General features: G+C 40.4%; 1 protein-coding gene across 3 annotated transcripts in view; it reads right to left on the bottom strand.

Moving 5' to 3' along the window:
- Positions 1–18,974, bottom strand: part of KIAA1549 (KIAA1549 ortholog) — a 160,037-nt gene that overhangs the window by 4,795 nt on the left and 136,268 nt on the right. The window contains exons 13-20 of one of the 3 annotated variants that reach the window (XM_039570429.1): positions 16,199–16,404; positions 14,206–14,429; positions 12,938–13,082; positions 11,106–11,339; positions 10,102–10,154; positions 6,569–6,714; positions 4,562–4,716; positions 751–793 (exon numbers count right to left, since the gene is read on the bottom strand). In XM_039570429.1, coding sequence (XP_039426363.1) covers positions 770–793; positions 4,562–4,716; positions 6,569–6,714; positions 10,102–10,154; positions 11,106–11,339; positions 12,938–13,082; positions 14,206–14,429; positions 16,199–16,404 — 1,187 coding nt within the window. In that variant the 3' untranslated portion in view covers positions 751–769. The remainder of the gene's footprint in view (positions 1–750; positions 794–4,561; positions 4,717–6,568; positions 6,715–10,101; positions 10,155–11,105; positions 11,340–12,937; positions 13,083–14,205; positions 14,430–16,198; positions 16,405–18,974) is intronic. The other 2 variants (XM_039570428.1, XM_039570430.1) reach the window with 2 other exon arrangements.

Here is an 18,974-nt window from a genome sequence, read left to right as displayed (position 1 = left end):
GAAATGGAAGGAGGGGGGGAGAAACCCCACAGGACCGGAAATCAACAGAATTGGCTTCTCTTTCCATCCACTTCCATCAACTTCCTAAAAGACAGCAGGCAAACCACTTCCTTCCCAGCGGTCATTTATCCATACTATATACAAGCAGAGATACTACTACTTCCACCTTCCCTTTTTCTGCCTGCTTTGCCTGTTCAGACTGTACACTTGTGAGACCCTGTGACTGACCAGTGCCCGGGAAAACACGGTCAACAGAAAAAGAAGCAGAAGAAAACTACTTGGATTTGAAAGATGAGATTTTTCCATACTCAATATCTCAGAAACACTATCCCAGCTTAGGGACAATCATTGTTTCAGGGCAGAAAGGGGTTAATTCTGCCTTTGTTCAGTAACATACATTTTCTAACAAAACAAGAGAGACAGAGAGCAGAAGCCTGAGTTTATGGCTTGTCTTTCTGCAAGACAATCTGCTTACACTAAAACAAAGCATGGATTTACAGTACACTGTGCGACTGCACCAACTCCCAGTATGGACACAAACAAGGTACATTTTGAAAATCTAGATTCCAGCTGACAACCCTGAAGCAAGTGTTTCCTCTTGCCTCGTATTGCTGAAGGCTGAGAGACAGCCTGAAGAAAACACTGGACACAGAGGACTCGAACGCACAAGTGGGAGCAAAGCAACGTAATCCCCTTTTCAGGGGGAGCAGCAGGTTCAGACCACAGCCATCACAAGTCAGTGAGCACTACCTTTCTCTGGGGACAAGCCTTAAGGAGTAGCAGAGAGAGCAGCCTGATGGGGGAAGAAAGGACAGCAAGGTCAGCTAGAAGAGGATTTGGGAGCGAGGGGGAGGGGAATGAAGACATTACAAAGCAGAGCCTGGGAAGCATACGGGGGACCTAGAGCAACAGTGGCAGCAGTGTGCAGGGAACACAGAAATGCATAGCAGCAAATTCCTTAACATCTCTCATAATACAGATGAATAAAATTTAAGCCATTTGGTATAAAGCAGAACTAATAATAGATTCTGAGTCTCTTGTGCAGCTCACTTACAGCACTCCTCCTTTACACAGTTAATTTTGGGAGACAGATTAAGGGGAAAAGAGGCTTTAATAGAAGAAAGATAGGTAAAGGTTTTCCAAGTAACATCCTGTCTTATTTCTTTTAAAAGAGAGGTGATTTCAGTGTGAGAAAGGAATGAATGGGTCTCTTGATTGTTCAGAATTATTCATTTGGCAGTGAAACCTGAAACTAATTCGTATGTGCAGTCTAGAGTTGGCAAACCTGACAAGTACTCTGTGGGTTCATAGAGAAGAGATAACATAATAAAATATTAAAAGGAAACACTCCTTGATACATGAGTCTTAACAGCAACCTAAATTATGTTCAGGTTACTTTCACATTAAAATGCACTATGTGATTCAGCTCCTATCTCACTCACACTTCACTGAGTTACCACCATAAGAATGGTTTCTTAAGGGAAATTAGGAAGAACTGATGACCACAGTGGCTATTTTTTACCTAATGTTTATCAAGGTTTTCTTAAATATCTCAGAAAAAGAAAAGTGTGTGTTTCTGTGATTTCACATATAGCAGAAGAATTACACAGGCCTGTAAAATTTCAATGCCACGTTGGTTTAGAAACCTAATCTCTACTAACCTACAACAGCAAAATGGCTGAAATAAATGGCTGGTTTTTATTAAAACTTCTTTACTAAAAGAAACACACAAAGATATACAACATTATATATGCAAAACTATATATTTTCATGTAATATCTATGCATTTTATATTTTTATCTAGAAACTTCTGGATAATTAACAGCAGTACAAAACAATTGACAAAAATATTTTTATTGAATCTTCCTGCTTAAGGAATGAAGATTTATGAGATGACATTGTAAATTTGTTAATCTCCATTTAATAACTGTTGAACTCTGGCCAATTTCAACTGAACTGGATGTATAAATACATACACAAACATATATGTGTATATGTGTATGTATGAACAGATACATAAAATTCACAAAACCAGGTAGCTAATTAGACATAACCTGATTTGTTATAACCTTATTTGCTATCACTGAATCTGTTTCTGAGTGGCAAAAAGGTCAAGTTAGGCTGTGCTCTGCTGGATCTCTTAGCCAGCACATATCTCACAGGGGCTATCGCGGGGACATGAGAGACAACTAAGTTTGGTGACACTTGTTAGAGACACTAGAGTGGGCAGCTGAGTAGAAAAATCGAGTGAAAGGGTAGGAGTATCTTTGGGGAAACACTGGAAACCTGGAGAAGACTTGGGAGACCAGTGGAAAGCTAGAGGGGATTGCAGATAGGCAGGAGGTGATGCCAGCTGGCGGAAGGAGGTGGAGATACACAAGACACGGAACCCATCTGTAAGCCAGGCTTCGCTTGTGCTGCTGCTCAAACGAGCACTTGCCCAGGATTGTATTTTGTGCCAGCTAAGGAAATGCTGTCAATCTCCTGGTTGCCCTGGGCCTTCTGGATGGAGAATTAAGGTGAATTGATGGTACCCTGGCACACTGGCTTTGGGTTGGGAGGTACAAGTGAGAGGTCATATTCCAGCAGAAAATCAGGACTTCAGGAATAAATGGGTGAGGATATTGTGAGCCAAAGGGCTATTGCAGGAAGACAAATGTAGATCCCTCTCCAGTTTGTGTGCAAGAAAAATGCTCTAGATTCTAATCTTCCTAAATGCAGAGTTTGATTTTAGAAACTTGCTCAGAATGAGGGAACAGTAAGACTGCTTGCAAAGGATCAGCTGAATAGTGCACCATAAGAAACATGACCATCATTAAGCAAAGCCTCATTTCCAAAAGGAGTAAAGACAAATTTAGAGCTCTGTCCTAGTGAGAAAGTCAAAACTGTGAAGGTAATTATTTAAGTACAGAAAGCTACAAGACCAAGGCCTTTTTTTTTTTTTTTTCATGGGAAGAATCCTTTGCAAAAAAACCCAAAAATTTGCTCACAGGAAAAGGAAAGTTCAGGCAATAGGTGAGCTCTCCTACAACTGGATGACACCACACTCAGGTAAGTTTTAGTTCATGATCTCCTCCTTTTGCTCTTTTTTTTAAATAACAAACGGAAAAAAAAATCACATTGCAGTAACGTTATTGCAGTAACATATGAACTGCAGCAACCAGTGAGCAGAAAGTTCTGTCCAAGCCGAGAAAATCTTTAAACTAGATGAACCAAAAGAAAGACAACCTGGATTTAAATGACCTGAACAGGAACATGCCCACAGATCTAGAAAGCAATTTTCAGAAAAGAGAGACAAATGTAAAGAAAGGTCGATAAATGGTAACCCAGAGATGTCTCTGAAAATGAAACAGGAGACACTAAGATCTCTCATGCAAGTGCTCTTTTCGATGTAAACTGCAATAATGATCTTGCATTCAAATACCACAGTTTAAAGTGCAGAAAGCACATTAAATTAGGGAAGTAGATCTTTTAGCTTTGACAGTTAAAGTTTTTGAATAGTATCAAATAGCGCACGCAGTTCTCAAGAACTTTATGCTGCTGCTCTTGAGTTCATTTGGAGTGGAGGCAGCTGAAATTCACCAAAATCTCAAGCCCATCCTGTTGCATTTCCTTTCTGCAAAGCTATGTCAAGATCATGCAATGCTGCAAAGCAACTTCAAGTAGTGCAAACAGACACTGTCCTAAGTATGCAAAAGGAGGAGATCCTGCCTTCTTTCCTCAAGGAAGAAACTGCAAAAAGATAGTTTAAACTAAGAAGCAAAAGAAGCAGCATAAAACTGTCACTCTCAGGAGTACTGCAATAAACCTGTCACAGGTCAGTCTGCACCAGGATGCAAATACACCAAAGAGGGACTGGTAGAAGGCAAGTGTCTCTCTCCTGGCAAGGCCATCTTCAACCTCACACATCTGGTTGAATCAGAAAAGTCAACCTCTAGAAGCACCACTGCCAAGAACAAGAAATCACCATGGCTGCCTGGGCAACACTGGTAAATGAGTATGCATTCATTTACCACATCCTGCTGACTTAGGCCAGGACAGTAACTTGTTTAGAAACACCTCTAACATTATGTGCAAGTATGTACCTTTTTCTGCTGCCCTGACTCCTGCTGTTAGCACTGGTACAGAAGATAAAAGAACTATATGCATACAAAATAGGATGGTAGCCTGGGACAATTTAATTCAATGTTTTCTAATGACAATGATCTCAAAATACAGAGGTGTATTTCAAAGAAGGAATGGAAAGCAGTATCCACCTCTGCTAAAGCTCAGAAGCAGAACTGCATGAACTGCAATTAATGGGTGAAGGCCTCAAGTGAGGAAACAAAAAAACAAGGGTAAAATGAGAGAAAGCATTTAGAGAAGCAAAGGTGAAAGAACAGCAAGCAGAAGTCAGAAGAGCTAACAAGGGTTTGAAGAGCAAAGCAAAGAATGTCAGAGAAGCAACTAAAAGTACTCCAGGGGGAAAAAAGTTCCAAACAGTAATGCAAGAAAAAAAATACCCAAACATATCACTACTTTGGAAACTATGCAAATGTGTAACATTTGTTACAGTACTCACTGCATCTCGCCTAGCACATTCATCCTCTCCACGGTACTGGGGCCACCCTGGCCCCCCCGGCTGGCCATGCCCTGCTCTGCCTGAGGGGATCTCCACTGGTTGACCTCCGATCCTGCTAGCAATTCCCACCTGAGTGAGGTGCTGTATCTGAGAACCTTAAAAGCAAATATTGGTTTTTTTTCATCTTTATACACAGTCAAGTTTGCAGGGCAGACACATGATAACATAAAACTTTGCTGGAAGCAGGAGACAAGAAGAAAACTGAGCTCTGTTTCTGTGCAATTAATTAAAATCAGCAGAAAGAAGGCTGTCAGTGTGGAATGAAGACAGAAAAGTTATGTGCATTTTGTGCAGTTCATGTGAGTGTGATGCATTTCATGGCACTGCACTGAAAGAAGAGGTTGAGACACATTCATCTCTGACATGGACTACTCTTCATTCCAAAACCATGCCAGCCCTTTTCATACAGGGCTTACTGAAAGCTCTGGCAATGCCTTCATGTCAATTACTCAGCAGCAAAGAGAAGCCATTTGCTCCTATGGCACACCTTATTTGCATCACACTGGCAAGACCCTAACTCTGCAGACTGCCTCCTGTTCTAGGGCTCTGAAGAATAAAATACGCAGCTCTGTGTGAGTGTGCTTCTCTCAGCTTTGCTTTGTGGTTAAATATTAAATGATGCTGTCGTTAACTAACGAGAAGGTCAGAATACACTGTATCTCCTTCCAGCCTGAAAGCCAACCTCCTCCTTTCTCCTTTTCCTTCCCTTGCCTCACTCCTGCTGCTTTCAAACATATGCAAGGATAGCTGCCACCATTAATTGCAAGAGACATGTAACAACATGCCAGGTTTCCTTCTTCATGAATTTCCTCTCCCAGGGAAATGTCATTTATATGTTTATTCTTAAAATTACTAGAATAGTATTTTATCATTCATTAGAAATGAAAAACATTTAACCCAGAGATACATAAAACTGTGTGTATGTACAAAAGGGGAGGAAAAGACAAAAACAACAGTGTGATTTACATGATGGACAGTCAGATCACTTTGCTGTTTTCCTCTCAAAACCCCTCAATATTTGAGAAGTTTGATATTTATACATAATTATGCTGAGGAATAGAAACTAAATATATGAATTACCTCCACACTTTAAAGCAGAATACATATGAACATTTAGACAAGTGTGAATCAGAGAATAAAATAACCATCATTAAGCTGTAAAAGTTACTACATTCCTACTATTCTCATTCATTTAACATTTACGGGGAGACGATAGCAACTATCAAAACTAGGCTTCTGACATAAGCATATGATCATATTTCCAGTCTTTTTCAAGGAAGAAAATATTTATCTGGGAGAAAATTAACTGTAACATTTGCATAGCAATATAATCTTTTATTCTTAGAAGTGTTTGCTGCTTAACTGCTATGTGGTGTTAGTATCTTACTCATTACAGCATTGGTGACTGCTATCAAAATTATCTCAACCAAATCAGGGAAGGTGATTTCATGTGGGACAGCAGCAACAGACAATACAATCTAAAACTAGGAGATACTATAATGCATACAATTCTACAAAGAGAAACGAGAAACACAGATGTAGAAAAGTATCAAAAATTTTTGCTATTTAGCATGCTGATTTGGGATGCATCAATTAGTTCATTTAGCACAAAAGAAGGAGCTCGAAATGGAAAGTTAGCGTACACTGTACGCTCTAAAACAAGTAATTTTCCATTCTTAAAAAATGGGGTTTTGTGAAAATATGCTTTGTGATAACCAGTGCTTGTAAGATACTAAAAAAGGGGCAAAGCACTTCCTTTTTCTGCAAGGTCCTATGAAACTAAAGTTAACCTCAGTTTGTGATCACTTTCTTTTGGGCAATGAGGACAAGGACCACATATCACATGTAGCAGCTGAAGGAGAATGATGTCTTAATGGTGACCTTGGTGTAAGAGATACAGAAAAGGATCAGTTATTTTACTGCATATTCAACTTAAGTGAAGTGTACCTGCAGTGCTTCCAACTGGTCGTGGCCGTGCCACTGATGGCATTTCCTCTGAGTATATCCCTCTGGAGGAATATTGAACCTCAGGTGGTGGCTGCTCTCCGTGCATTAACTCTGCAGGCTGAAGAAAACCTGGCCCAAAGTTCTGCCTGTGGAAAAGGACTCAAGATTAAAATAAGTGAAATCCCTAATTAGAAACAATAATGTAGGTGTACCTCTTACAGCAGTTCTTTATGCCTTTTAATGTAATTATAACCTTCAATATTGAGGAGAATATTTACATGTGAAAAATATATTTTAACAAAATTTTACATGAGTGTTTTTCACATGTTGCAGTCTCCTCAATGCAAAGAAAAAAGTTCACAGATCTTGAGATCTTGTTTTCCCCTTGGGGAGGAAAAAAAAAACTTTCTTCAATAAAAAAAAAAATAAAACTGAAAAGTAGTGATGTAGCTGCTTACCTCAGCAACAAAGCTGACTCTACTCAAAGAGTTTCTGGGCACACACTTTTGGTATAAACCAAAACATACAAACTGCATTACACGTGTACTTCATGAACAATTATTACTTCATGAAGCATTCTGGTAATTTTTCAGGAAGCTTTCAAACTGCTCTTTAAGATTCATGAAACAACTCAAAGCTGTCATTAGCACATACGAAGAAAGGCAATGTACACTGAAATAAATGTTTCCTATCAATCAGGCCGGTGCTGGTAGTCACTGTTATGTATTTGCTAAAAAGAGTTAACAACAGAAACTGTAACCTATCTAACTCTACTAACTGTGTGAGTGTAAGTGAAGCAAAGTGAGACAAGCATCCAAACTCAGGCACATGGAAGTACACGAAGTGAGTGTTAGGGATGAGTGCTACATGCCTTTTAACACAACTCCTAGGCTATGGACTGCAATGTATCCTATTCCTCAAGATCTCAATTTTACACCTTTTGTTTTACCACAAAATCCCGTGACTGCATCTAATTCAGACTAATCTTGATTTGTGCTTTCTCTGGAAAACTACCCACCTTCATACGACAGCCAGATAGCAAAGAAAGTTGACATAATAAATTGCCTAATAAAGCACAAACAAGTAATTGTAAATAAAAGTGCCAGCTATTTGGCATACAGTGTTACTAAATGGAGGAGTTTTAAGGGCTTTAAGCTGTAACAATCCCATTGTGGAAGTGCTAGAATTTCCCCAGTTCCCTCACATACAATCCCCACCTGTCCACTCAGCAGATCCAGAGGAAACCATTTCCAACCACACAAGCTAGTTAAAATAAATGCTTCAATGGGTAGGCAATGTTTAACAATATCACTTCTGTTATGTTAATCAGTGTAATCAGTAAAGGATGTGATCATCTGGCCCTTTATGCCTGGAGTGTTGAGCTGGAATTTTGAAGCTGATGAATTACTACAGTTTTTTGACGTTGTCTAAAGAAAATATTTTCTCAACATTACTGCAAATGTACTCTTTTTGTGCCAATTTTTCAGAGGACAGGAAGTAAATTCTTTACTGCTGATGTGTTTGCACTTGAAAGGTTCACATCTAATAAGCCTTCAGCTTCTCAATCTTCTTTAAAATAGACAGATATAGCTTCTCCTTAAACTCAAAGATCAACGTAAGAGTATAAAACCAGGATACAGCTCTGCATCTGTATCACACAGGCTTTCTAGTGCTCCTTCCTATTTCCAGACTGAAACTCAGCTTTCGATTTTTGCACATCCAAAAAAAAAAACCCCAAAATTATCTCCAGTCATTTAAGTCGGGACATACTGCTCCAAAAACCAGTTTTACACCACAAATCCACTACTGCTAAGTGTCTGTTGCATGACGCAATACCCATTTTCTGGCAAAAGCTGTTCATTGTGCCTTTGTGTCTGCCTAGCTGTTATGTGACCTAGGTCTTTTGCATTTGATTTTTTTCCCCAGGTTGGTTCCACCCCATTAAAGATGCTGATTGTGTTATTACAGAGAAGAGAACAGTATGCTAACCCAAATATTATTCCACGCATTGGGTACTTAAGCCAATGGACCATGACATTGATACATGCCACCTAATCACACTGACCTCAGGTTCTTTTTCCTTCCTCTAACTGGTGCACTGTTTCTATCAATTTGTTTATGACTATCTTCAGATTTTGAGAATAACTCCCACTGCACAACCATGACAACTCTTTCCTTGTTTTCTATCAACCAAGCTTTAGAAAACTTTCTGTTTTAATGAAAACTTAGAGGAATTCTTTCTGTTAAGATCAGTGACTTTGCAGATTGTTAACTTTATCTGTCGGCACTGGCAAAGCCAGCATTTGAACTGTTAATCACGTTGCCATTAATTTGCAATTTACATAAATTCAGACTGCCTATGCCAAGGAATGAGAAGCTTTTGAACAAAAAACGCTATCTTGCTCAGGTATATTAACATGGACTGCAGCACTTCCATTTTCTCTGAATATGTAACAGGCCAACAAAGACAAAATCTCCTCAATAACCAACAACTGGTTATGCTTTACACTGGCAGTTTCAAAGCTCATAATCTTCAAGGTAACCTAACTTACAAAAAGTACACCGCATGTCATACTGTGTGCCATTTCACGTACACGGCACTCACACTGAAACTGTCACCTCCAGCCAAGAACTAAGCAGGGTGCTTAGAAACTCCCCCTTTTCTACTTGGTCTTTTCAAAATCAGGTTGCAGAACAATAAATAAAGGAAAGCTCTTCACAGGCATTTTACCATCAAGTTTCCAGGACAGTGAAGACTTGAGGTAAGTCTGATGAATGACACGAACAGCAGTGGGATTTCATCTCATATGGTGAACTCTAAGAAGGTAATGAGAGAGCAGCACAAGGCCACCATTTTACCAGCCTGGCTGCAGCAGCTGGGAGAGGGTGAGACAAGTCAGACCACAGTGAGTACCATGACTCAAGAGTTCAGCTTCACATGTGGTTAAAGCACACAAACCAAATGTGAAATTAACGGTCACCTGGACAACCATTTTCTCCCCTTCACACAATTCTCCCACAGCAAGGGCAGGACAAGATGGAAAATTTGTTCTTCCCCTGATTTTATAATAATAGGGCTGCAAGGCAGACTTTCTCTGCGAGGGTCACTGTGCTCTGTCATTTGTTCTGAACTCGGTTAAAAATAGAATGAATCTGTTAGTCATATGAAAGCTGTTGTGAGTGAGTGGTGCCCTGAGGATACAGAAACAAGATGAAAGCAAGAGTAGTGGGAATATTACATGCATCTGAGTAACTGTTTCAGGCTCCCCAAAAGCTCAGACTCAGTGGTTTACTGAATATTTGGAAGGATATCTCTATAGCTGAGGGGCTAGAAACACATTTCTTTTAAACAGAAGCTTGGATTCCACACACTATGCATATGTCATTTATGCTACATAAACACAGACTGGATCTGGACTCCTGTTACTTCTCATTTATACAGTACTTTGCATAATAATATACCAGGGCCAGTAAGAAATCTGGAGTAATTGCAAGGAAAATAATAAATGATAATTTTATCAGTAAAAAGCTACCTTGGTAGGAGACCTGGTGCTGTTGGCGGAGTCATTCCAAATTCCATGTATCTCTGTCAGAAGAATGAAAAAAATCACCAAATTAAAATTGAAATGCGTACCCTGGAAAGTCCATGGCCAGCCTTTTAAGTGATGAATGGCAGAGATCACTAAGCCTGTCTTTAGGTCTTGATGGCAGCCATAAGACCATAAGTTTTACAAACAAAGGAGCACAAGAAGACCTGGGAATCACTGTGGGCTGAAGTGTCTTCTGTGTGATCAGAGTCTTAACTTAAAAACCTTTCAGAAATACTTTTTCTCGCTTGCAGAAGATCAAGAGCTGCTCCAATGTCTACTTAGCTAAAAACCAAGCTTTGCATTTGGAAATCTTTTGACCTCAAGCAGCATCAGACTGCAGCAGAGAGACCTCAGGGCTCAGACTCAACAGAATTTGTGATGACCTAAAAGATTATCCATGTGACTCAGTGCTCCATCAAAAGCAAAAAATCATACACAGGAATACTGCTTCCCTATCCTTCACTTCCTGAAAGCTTTTGGATATCCTGCTGAAAAATATGACCTAGGCCAAATACATTCTTTTTATCATTGTCAAAATAGAAACTACCACACATACTAAAAAATAATACTTTTACTCTTGGACACAGCAAGATTGACCTGTGAAAGATTCCAGCTGAGAAGAACTGAAGTTATCCTAAAGGAGAACCCTTATCTTCTCTTGTGGTTGAGATGGGAAAAGGGAAAAGAAACCAAACTGCTTAGAAAGCAAGTTCACCATCTTGTGATGGTCATTCCTGAATTCTCCTTGTTCCAGGAATGTTCCACACTTGTGGTGAGTCCTGGCAGCAAAGGCACAGCAACAGTGGCCATGGGTCAACCGGTGCCATCTCCCTGCCCAGCGCCGCCTTTTAAGCCGCATCACCAATGCGCTGTTTAGCGCCCGAGCTGGCCCCCGAGGTGCTCCCTGCTGGGTGCACGGGCTGCCCCCCCGCCCCGCAGCTGCTTACCGGCTGTGCCGCGGAGACCCCGGGCGGAGCGACGGCCGTGGAATTGGCTGCCTGGCTGCTGGGAGCCACCAGCGCGAAGGCGTCGTCCAGCAGCGAGTGCATGGTCTGCCGAGCCTCCTCGATGGACGGCTGCGGGGGCACGTACTGCGACACCGGGTGCGAGGGCAAGCCGGGGAACTTGCCCAGATCTGCTGAGGATGATGTCTGGGGGTCGGGAGGCAAGTCTGGATCGGACTGGAGGAAACAGAAAGAAGGTGAAGGACAGCCACGGAGATCTAACCAGCTTCCAAGCCCCTGTGGGCCCTCAGTCTGAGCAACACTGTCTTTGCCAGAACCACAGCACCTGCCCTTACCCTCCCCACTTCTGCATGCACATACACAACACCAGCAGCTCAAATACTTCATTCAGTGTGATCTGAAGGACTCTGATCTCAGGTAAGGCAGCAGAGCTTTGTGCAGGAGTTACTCAGCTATAACAGAAACATTGTGGTTTGCAAGCACATAGTGAAGTCATGCAGAGAGCATTTCTCCACCCAGAAAAAGACAATCAGCTCTGTCTACATCTTTGACTTCTTTGCAGCTTTTGCAGCTCTAAGAAATTATTTCTGTCTTTAGCTTATAACTGCCCACATCAGCACTAACACTAAACAATTATCACCTCCTAGAAAAACACACAAAGGAAGCTGTTAAGGAACTAAGTGGTTACCTGCATGGAACTTGAACTTGGGTGCATCACCTGAATGGGATTCATGTAAGTGCTTCATTGCAGCAATACCTTAGGCATGCATCATAATTACTACCTGGGATCTTACCACATGGGCTTATTGTTCATCAGTGAGAGGAAATTAAACGAGCTTTACAGCAGCAGACTTATTATCAGAGCTCATTCTTACCACTGCACGCAGACTGCAAAATCAGTCGTCAAGAGGCACAAGCCTCTTCTTTATTAGGAACTTAGCATTCTGAGCAGTCTCACTGCAGATGCCAAAGGGGCTGAGCCTGCTGTGTGCCATGTCTTAATTAAACAGCTTCAGATGATAATTCATTCTACTGCAGCATGACATTAAAATCATCACACTCATGTTTGAAGGCAAAGGGAAACTGCAGAAATTGACATCAGAGTCACCTGACCGCATATGCGGCTAACAGTGAAACTCTTAAAATTATTAAACCATCTTTAAAGATGAGAACTGTCCGGGGGCTTCCAATGTTAGCATTTGGCTTCATGAAATCTGCTTAGAAGTGGTTAAAGATGCCTAAATATTGTTTGTGACACGAACATGATTGAACAGAAGTATTCTTCAGCATCTTTTTTCAGATGTGAAACAAAATTAATTTTCAAGACATTGCACTAGAATCGTATCAAGTTACAGTAGTACAAAGACGTGTTTCTCTTTCATTAATAATTAATTCCCACATTTGAAAGATGAGAAAATTTCTCACAAAAAGAACTGAGTCTTCCACTCTGTAAGAGCAAAGGATGAAATTTTCTGTAACACATGAATATATAACATCCAGCAAATTGGACTAGAGTGAAACTATGTTCACAATATTGTGGAACATGCGAAGCAGACTTTCATGTGCATAACACAGTGGCATTAATGAAAACAAGGCTTTGGTTCTTGGCTTCTGTAATATCAAGGAATACTTGGCAGAATTTTACTGCTTAATAATGACAGAGTGTCAATGAAATCCTCATTTCACTTTGATTTACATGCTAACTACATGACTGAAACTAACCATATAGGTCATAAGCAGAAGGCAAAAACCCTCCCAATGTCACAACCGTCATCATTAGCAGAACATTCCTGCTATTCAAGAGACATACATACAATATATGCAGAATTATTGACTCCTGGAGGCCTTTTGTATGTCCCGTCACTGTCAGTTGTGATTAACCTGTCCTTTTCGGCATCAATTGGGCTCCCATTTATCTGATGGCGACGGCGCTGCTTGGGAGAACGTTTGGCACGAGAACTTAGCAGGAAGAAAACAAAAAGCAGAAAGAAAGAGAGACAAAGATAATCACACTTATTTTTGAAATTTTTCTTCTCATCCCACCCAAGGTTGAACTCCTCTGCCCATTTCCTCCAAGTCATCCTTGCCTCAGCCCCGTTTCTCTTCCCTTCCCCAGCTTTCCATGCTAACCCCATTAGGTAGCTCAAATCTCTTTCCTCAAGCTTCTCCTAATAACGCTCATTGGCAACTCTCCAAAACATTCCATTCTTCCCTTAATTCTCTCCAGAGTCACCTCCCTCCTACATTTATCTGTCAAAGTTGCCTGTGTTCCAGCCCCCCAGCCCAGTGTGTGACACATCCGCAGCCACGGAACAGACCACACCGCCACCAAGCCTTTGTGCTTGGTACAGAGGGTTTAACCCCACCAGGCAAACCAGCTGAGGAACCCACGCCACTGGAGAAAAGCTACTTTCTATCAGTGCAGAAGCCCTCACAGGGTACCAGTGCTCCAGGAACAAAGTGCCAATATTCATAAGCCCAAAACAGAACGCAGGGAAAACCTTCTCTGCAAATACATGGCCAGGAAGGCAGATCTGTGAGGCTGACAGATGTGCCTCATAACCTTTAATGTATTCCCTCTGGGTAATCTCATTGATTTGTGAATTTGCCTTTAACATTCAGAATCTTTATGCTTTTTAGGTTGTTCAAGGTTTTCCTTATTTTGCATATTTCCCCCACCCCCACTTTATAAAAATATTATTGGTTATATTACTTTCATATATATTACTTGCAGGTTTCTTTTTTAGTGCTGATATTGCAATTTTGATCCCTCTACACCACACAAGAATTATTCAAACAAATGGCAGAGCAAACACTAAAATGTTTTAAGACTGTTTTCATACATTTGGGCTTATTTATCAAGAATTCACTGCTGAGAACTTGTAAAAAATAATGTGAAAACAAAACATAGTGGCATGTACTGAAATAAAGTGTTTAGAACAACCCAATCTTTTTCACCTAGATAACTCAAATCCAACCAATAATCAAAACGATTTTAAGCTCTGACAATTAAGAAGTACAGTTTTGATGTACTTTGGGTGCTGACTCCGAAAGGAAATTGTTCCATCTTTGAAATCCCTACCTCTTCCTGGGCTCTATGAAGACAGTAGGCACACTGCCTCCAGGGTCCAAGATCTTGTCAATCTGCATCTGTGCCTTGCGATATATTCTGTGCTGCTCTTTGGAGTCAACCACCACCACGTCATCCACCACTGGAAATTCATAGTGCCCTTTACGCTTGGCGCGGAGGCGAATCTTATTGCGGTGATGCTCGATCTCGGATTTATGCCTCAGGGCTGTTTGTATCTTAAAGAAAGAAGGAGAATAAAAAAAAAAAAAACCAGGAATATTTTTTCAGCTGTGTATTTTGCAAACTGGACTGTGCTGCTCTTCTGTAAACCTCTCCTCCCCACCTCTCTGCCTGCTCTTGCCTCCCTCCTCCCTCAAATCTCTGAAGGACTAAAATAAGTCACACAATTTATGAACACACTTTCCTTCCTGGATATTTTGCAGTCTCCCCATTGTCTCCCCAGGTAGATATACTATTATACACAACACGATTGCCAGCACAGCAGGTGTAATTAGAGGGAAGTGGCAGTTTGTTAACAAAAGGCAGGAGGTACACAAAAAACTCCTGCTGTCTGCCAGAAGTAACACTGCTCCGAAAAAATAAGACTAACCAGTCTGTAGTCAGCTATGCTAAGCAAAGCGATATATATTTGATCAACAGTGTTAAAATCTGTCACCCTTTCCCTTTAATGACCTTCATCACATAAGAAGCAAGAACTTGAAGAGCCAACTGAGCTCATAACTCAGTGCCTCTGCTGTGCATGAGAGGCTGCCATAAGCTATGCAGGAACACAGCAGCAACACAAGGGGCCCAGATCCCCAGATGAACATGACACTCTCAGCTCCCCATCTTCTTGGAGGCTGAGTTTTCATGCCTCTCTCCTACCTTTTTTCAAATTTCATGAAGTGCATCTCATTATCTGGGTGAAGCTATTCTAACACCGTAATATCTTGTAAGTCCTGGCCCAACACCTACTGAAGTCATTCTTCCCACTGGTAAACACTTGACCACCAGATTAGGTAGCAACAACTGCTCTGCCTGTGCTGGACTAGTTCTGGAACACATCTGCATCAGCAAATTAGGAACCAAATAAAAATTGAATTTTGTGTATTCTCTCACAAAAATTAAAAAAAAAAAAAAAAAAAAAAAGGCATTTATAGGACACAAGTCAGACTTGCTCTTTGTGTCTATAGTTAGAATCATATGTCTTCTGCCCATATAGCCAGATTTCTGTTTTGTGGCTCCTCTTGCCTCTCTATCCTAGATATATGTATTTGCCTCTCTTCAGTAAGGTACTGAGAAACACAGATTCTTAACAAAGTTCAGTTACAGGCTATTACAGGCTTCAGTAATCTTCCACTCTGAATTACAAAAAGATGTCATCTTACACCCAGTACAAAACCAGGATGCAGGTATGTGGTACTGTCAGGCAGTGTATGATGTGGTTTTACAGAGCATCACCTCTCCTCATGCCCCAGGCATGCTCATATTCTGCTTACAGTAATGTGACCCTCAGAGAAAGCAGGAAATTTTGTATGTTTACTGTCAGGTAAACACATTAGAAGTTGAAAGCAATGAATTGGGCTGCAATTTCATACCCCAGAATGTTTTGAGATAATTTCTTTGAATAACCAACATTCTGAGTTCTGAAAAGTAAAGGAATAGTGTAGAATAAAAAGCAAGCTGGGCCACAGGTTCTAATTCTCATACATTAATCGGCACAACTCTCGTTAAGTCACGTCCTGCTGACTAGCAAAAGGATGCTAACACAAGGTATCCTGACCATCAAATTTGCTCCTCTCTCAGAGTTTAAACTTTGGTTTAGGCATCTCTTAAAAAACAGGTCAGATAATTTCTCTGGATGGAAACAGAATTATTCCTGTCAAGACTGAACTCCTCAGGAACTTACAAGGGACTCATAATAACAAGAAACTGGATACTTTTCACTTCCCTTTTGTCTAGGCATACAGCCCTCCAAAAACATTCAAAGCACTTTTAGAAATACCTCTTTATTAATTTTGTTGGTCTCTGCTATTCGATCAGAGAGCACCGAGTTCTGAATCGGAGGTGCTGCCATGGGTTGCATGGCAATCAGCTGGATCTTGCTTGGGACCCGTCTGCTGGCATCTGAGGAACGGGACATCCTATCCACATGTTCAAAGATAGAGGCTGAGGAGTGCTGCTCGTTTCCACTGCTGGTCTGAGGAGGTCCTAAACCATCAGAACCAATACAAAGTGAAGTAGTGCTGCCAGGGTTATCACAGTCACATATGAAGCTCTACAGATGCCGTGCTACAAAACTATACCCTGTTTTCCATCTGTATCTAATTTGCCCTACAGGCCTTCCAGCTGACTCACATTTAGTGTACAACAAGTTTACCCCGTGGTTTGCAAATTATAAACATTTTCCCATTATATTTCCAGAAGGTGAGCTGTCATTCTTTATGTCTGTAAATCAAGATCTTGGCATTTGCAAACCCCCAAAATGTCAATCTACTTTACTCCATAAAATGCTGTTTTAAGTACATTCTGCTAATGATTCCTCTTATCAGTACTTAAGGAGATGCAAGTTGCTCAAATGGGGGTTCAAAGAGCAATGAAAGAAGTCTCAATGCAAAACGTATTTCTTAAGTGATAGGAGGGATATAGGAACAAACAAAAAAACCCCTAGAAATCCACACAAAACACAAAGAATTTTACAGACATTTTACTGATTAAAGCTTCTAAAGCTTTTATTCTCTGTGACAGGATAAACAGTTCACATAATAATAAGCAAGCTGCATAAATATTGTCATGTTGTAATTTGTTGGAGAGGTTAAACCAACTCAAATAAAATCAGCAAAAGATATTATGAAAACCAGTATGCACGGCAGTGCACCCCTGGTCCTGCCAACAGTTAATTACTTCAATAGAAATGGGTCATCTCCCTCAAAAGACTTGAAATCTATAGGATCACCCCCAGTGATTTGCAGCTAAGCACAGATTTAATATTTTTTTTCCGAGTTAGACCTAAATCAGAAACTGTTATGCAGATGAGGCTTGCAAAAGCTATTGAAAACTTGCAAAATAACCTTTTGTTTTATCCATGTGATAAAGCCACAAATTCTCAAACCGCTTTTCACCATGAAATACAAGCAATGAGATATCAAGACTTGTGACTCTCCTTATGAAGGAACACAACTGTGTGGAGGGACGTAGTCCCACATCCTTGCACAGAGTTCTAATAAGGGGATGTGGTTCTCAAGATTCAAATCAGGAGGAAAATCTAATTTCATTCTGATACAGAATCAATTATTGATCAACATGATCCAGCTACAATAGACAAGAAGGGAAATAAAACAGTCACTGCTGTGATCCTGTTGCAACATGTGCTGGTAATGCAGGATAGGGTTCAGAAGAGGAGTGAATCCTATCTTCTGTAGAACATCACAGTAGATGACTTTCTCCTTTGCTTCCCTCTTCTAGTACAATAAGGGAGCAGGACAAGAAAGGAATGGTATGCTTTATCATATCCACAGCACACTACTTTTGGGCTGGAAAGCAACCTGGCCACAAGTTAAGTAAAATCCCTATTCGTATTTCTCAAACTTGATCAAAGCCTTGTCAAACATACATATTTATAAAAGGCATGCATCATTTATAAATGTGATTTTTCTGTGTAAGTGTTCTTGAAAAGAAGGCACGGTTCCATTCAAGACCTCTGTGTCCCAAATGTTTTTCAAGACACAGAGCCTAAATGAAATATATCCATCTCTCTTCTGTAGCTATTTATATCATCTTGAACATTTGTCATCTTCACAGCCTCATCTTCATGCATTTCTCAGAAGTGTGCAAGCATTGCCTCTCAGAGAGGGGCACAAGATATGTTAAGCAGTTAGTGTGAATCCCTCAGAGCCATTGTGTAGTCAACAGAAATCTGAACTTCTGCATCCATCTTTCCTGTACATTAGTCATTTTTCCCCAACCTTTTCACTCTATCAGCCGTTCCCAAGCTCGCTGACCTCCAACATAAAATTTTAAGGTAATTTTCATATTACTTGGTTAACGAGGTCCAATATATTCAATCACACTGAGCATTCACTCTGAATCTTTATAATTTCATCCATAACTTTCTCTTGTACACACATAAACAAGTGCTTGGCAGGGGCCTCTGAGCTGAAAGGGTTCTTAAACTCATTTTTTACATCAGAAGTCCCACTGACAAATTTTGGTAAGGATCTACAGTAGTATCACGTTACTCCCTTTTGCAGAAAGATACACACAAAAAACCCTCACAGGCTGCAGCTGACCTTTAAATTCTCTCTGTGTGCATACACTGAATGTGTCTATAAATACAAACCAAGATGGAAGAACAGAAAAGTAGATAAAGTCAGGAACTGCACAGCACTGCATACATACAACAAAAGGAGAAACAGTTTCTAACTCAATACATGAATGAGGTCCTACAGAAGTTTCAACAGAGAGAATAAGCATAATTTCTCATTTCTAAGTTCTTATGTTACACTGTTAGTCACATTTAGAAAATCTTCCCTATAAAACTATCAGATGGCACCATGTGCATGAAATTTTGATTTCAGACTAATTCAGCTGAGGTTAAAAAATAATGGAGAGGTATTAATACCCCAGTACTGGTCAGATCATGTTTAAACAACTAGATCATATAGGTCACACACCAGGATCAATGTTCATCACTGCTCCCTGAGCTGAAACTATTAATTGAACTGAGATGTCAGGCAGCTGTGATTTCATATGAAAACCAATACAGCTGGAGACAGAGAAAG

The sequence above is a fragment of the Corvus cornix genome, chromosome 1A (assembly GCF_000738735.6).
Source record: "Corvus cornix cornix isolate S_Up_H32 chromosome 1A, ASM73873v5, whole genome shotgun sequence".
Classification (NCBI taxonomy): Eukaryota; Metazoa; Chordata; class Aves; order Passeriformes; family Corvidae; genus Corvus; species Corvus cornix.
The sequence above is the reverse complement of the archived record's forward strand: the minus strand, read 5'-3'. Positions and strand labels throughout refer to the sequence as shown.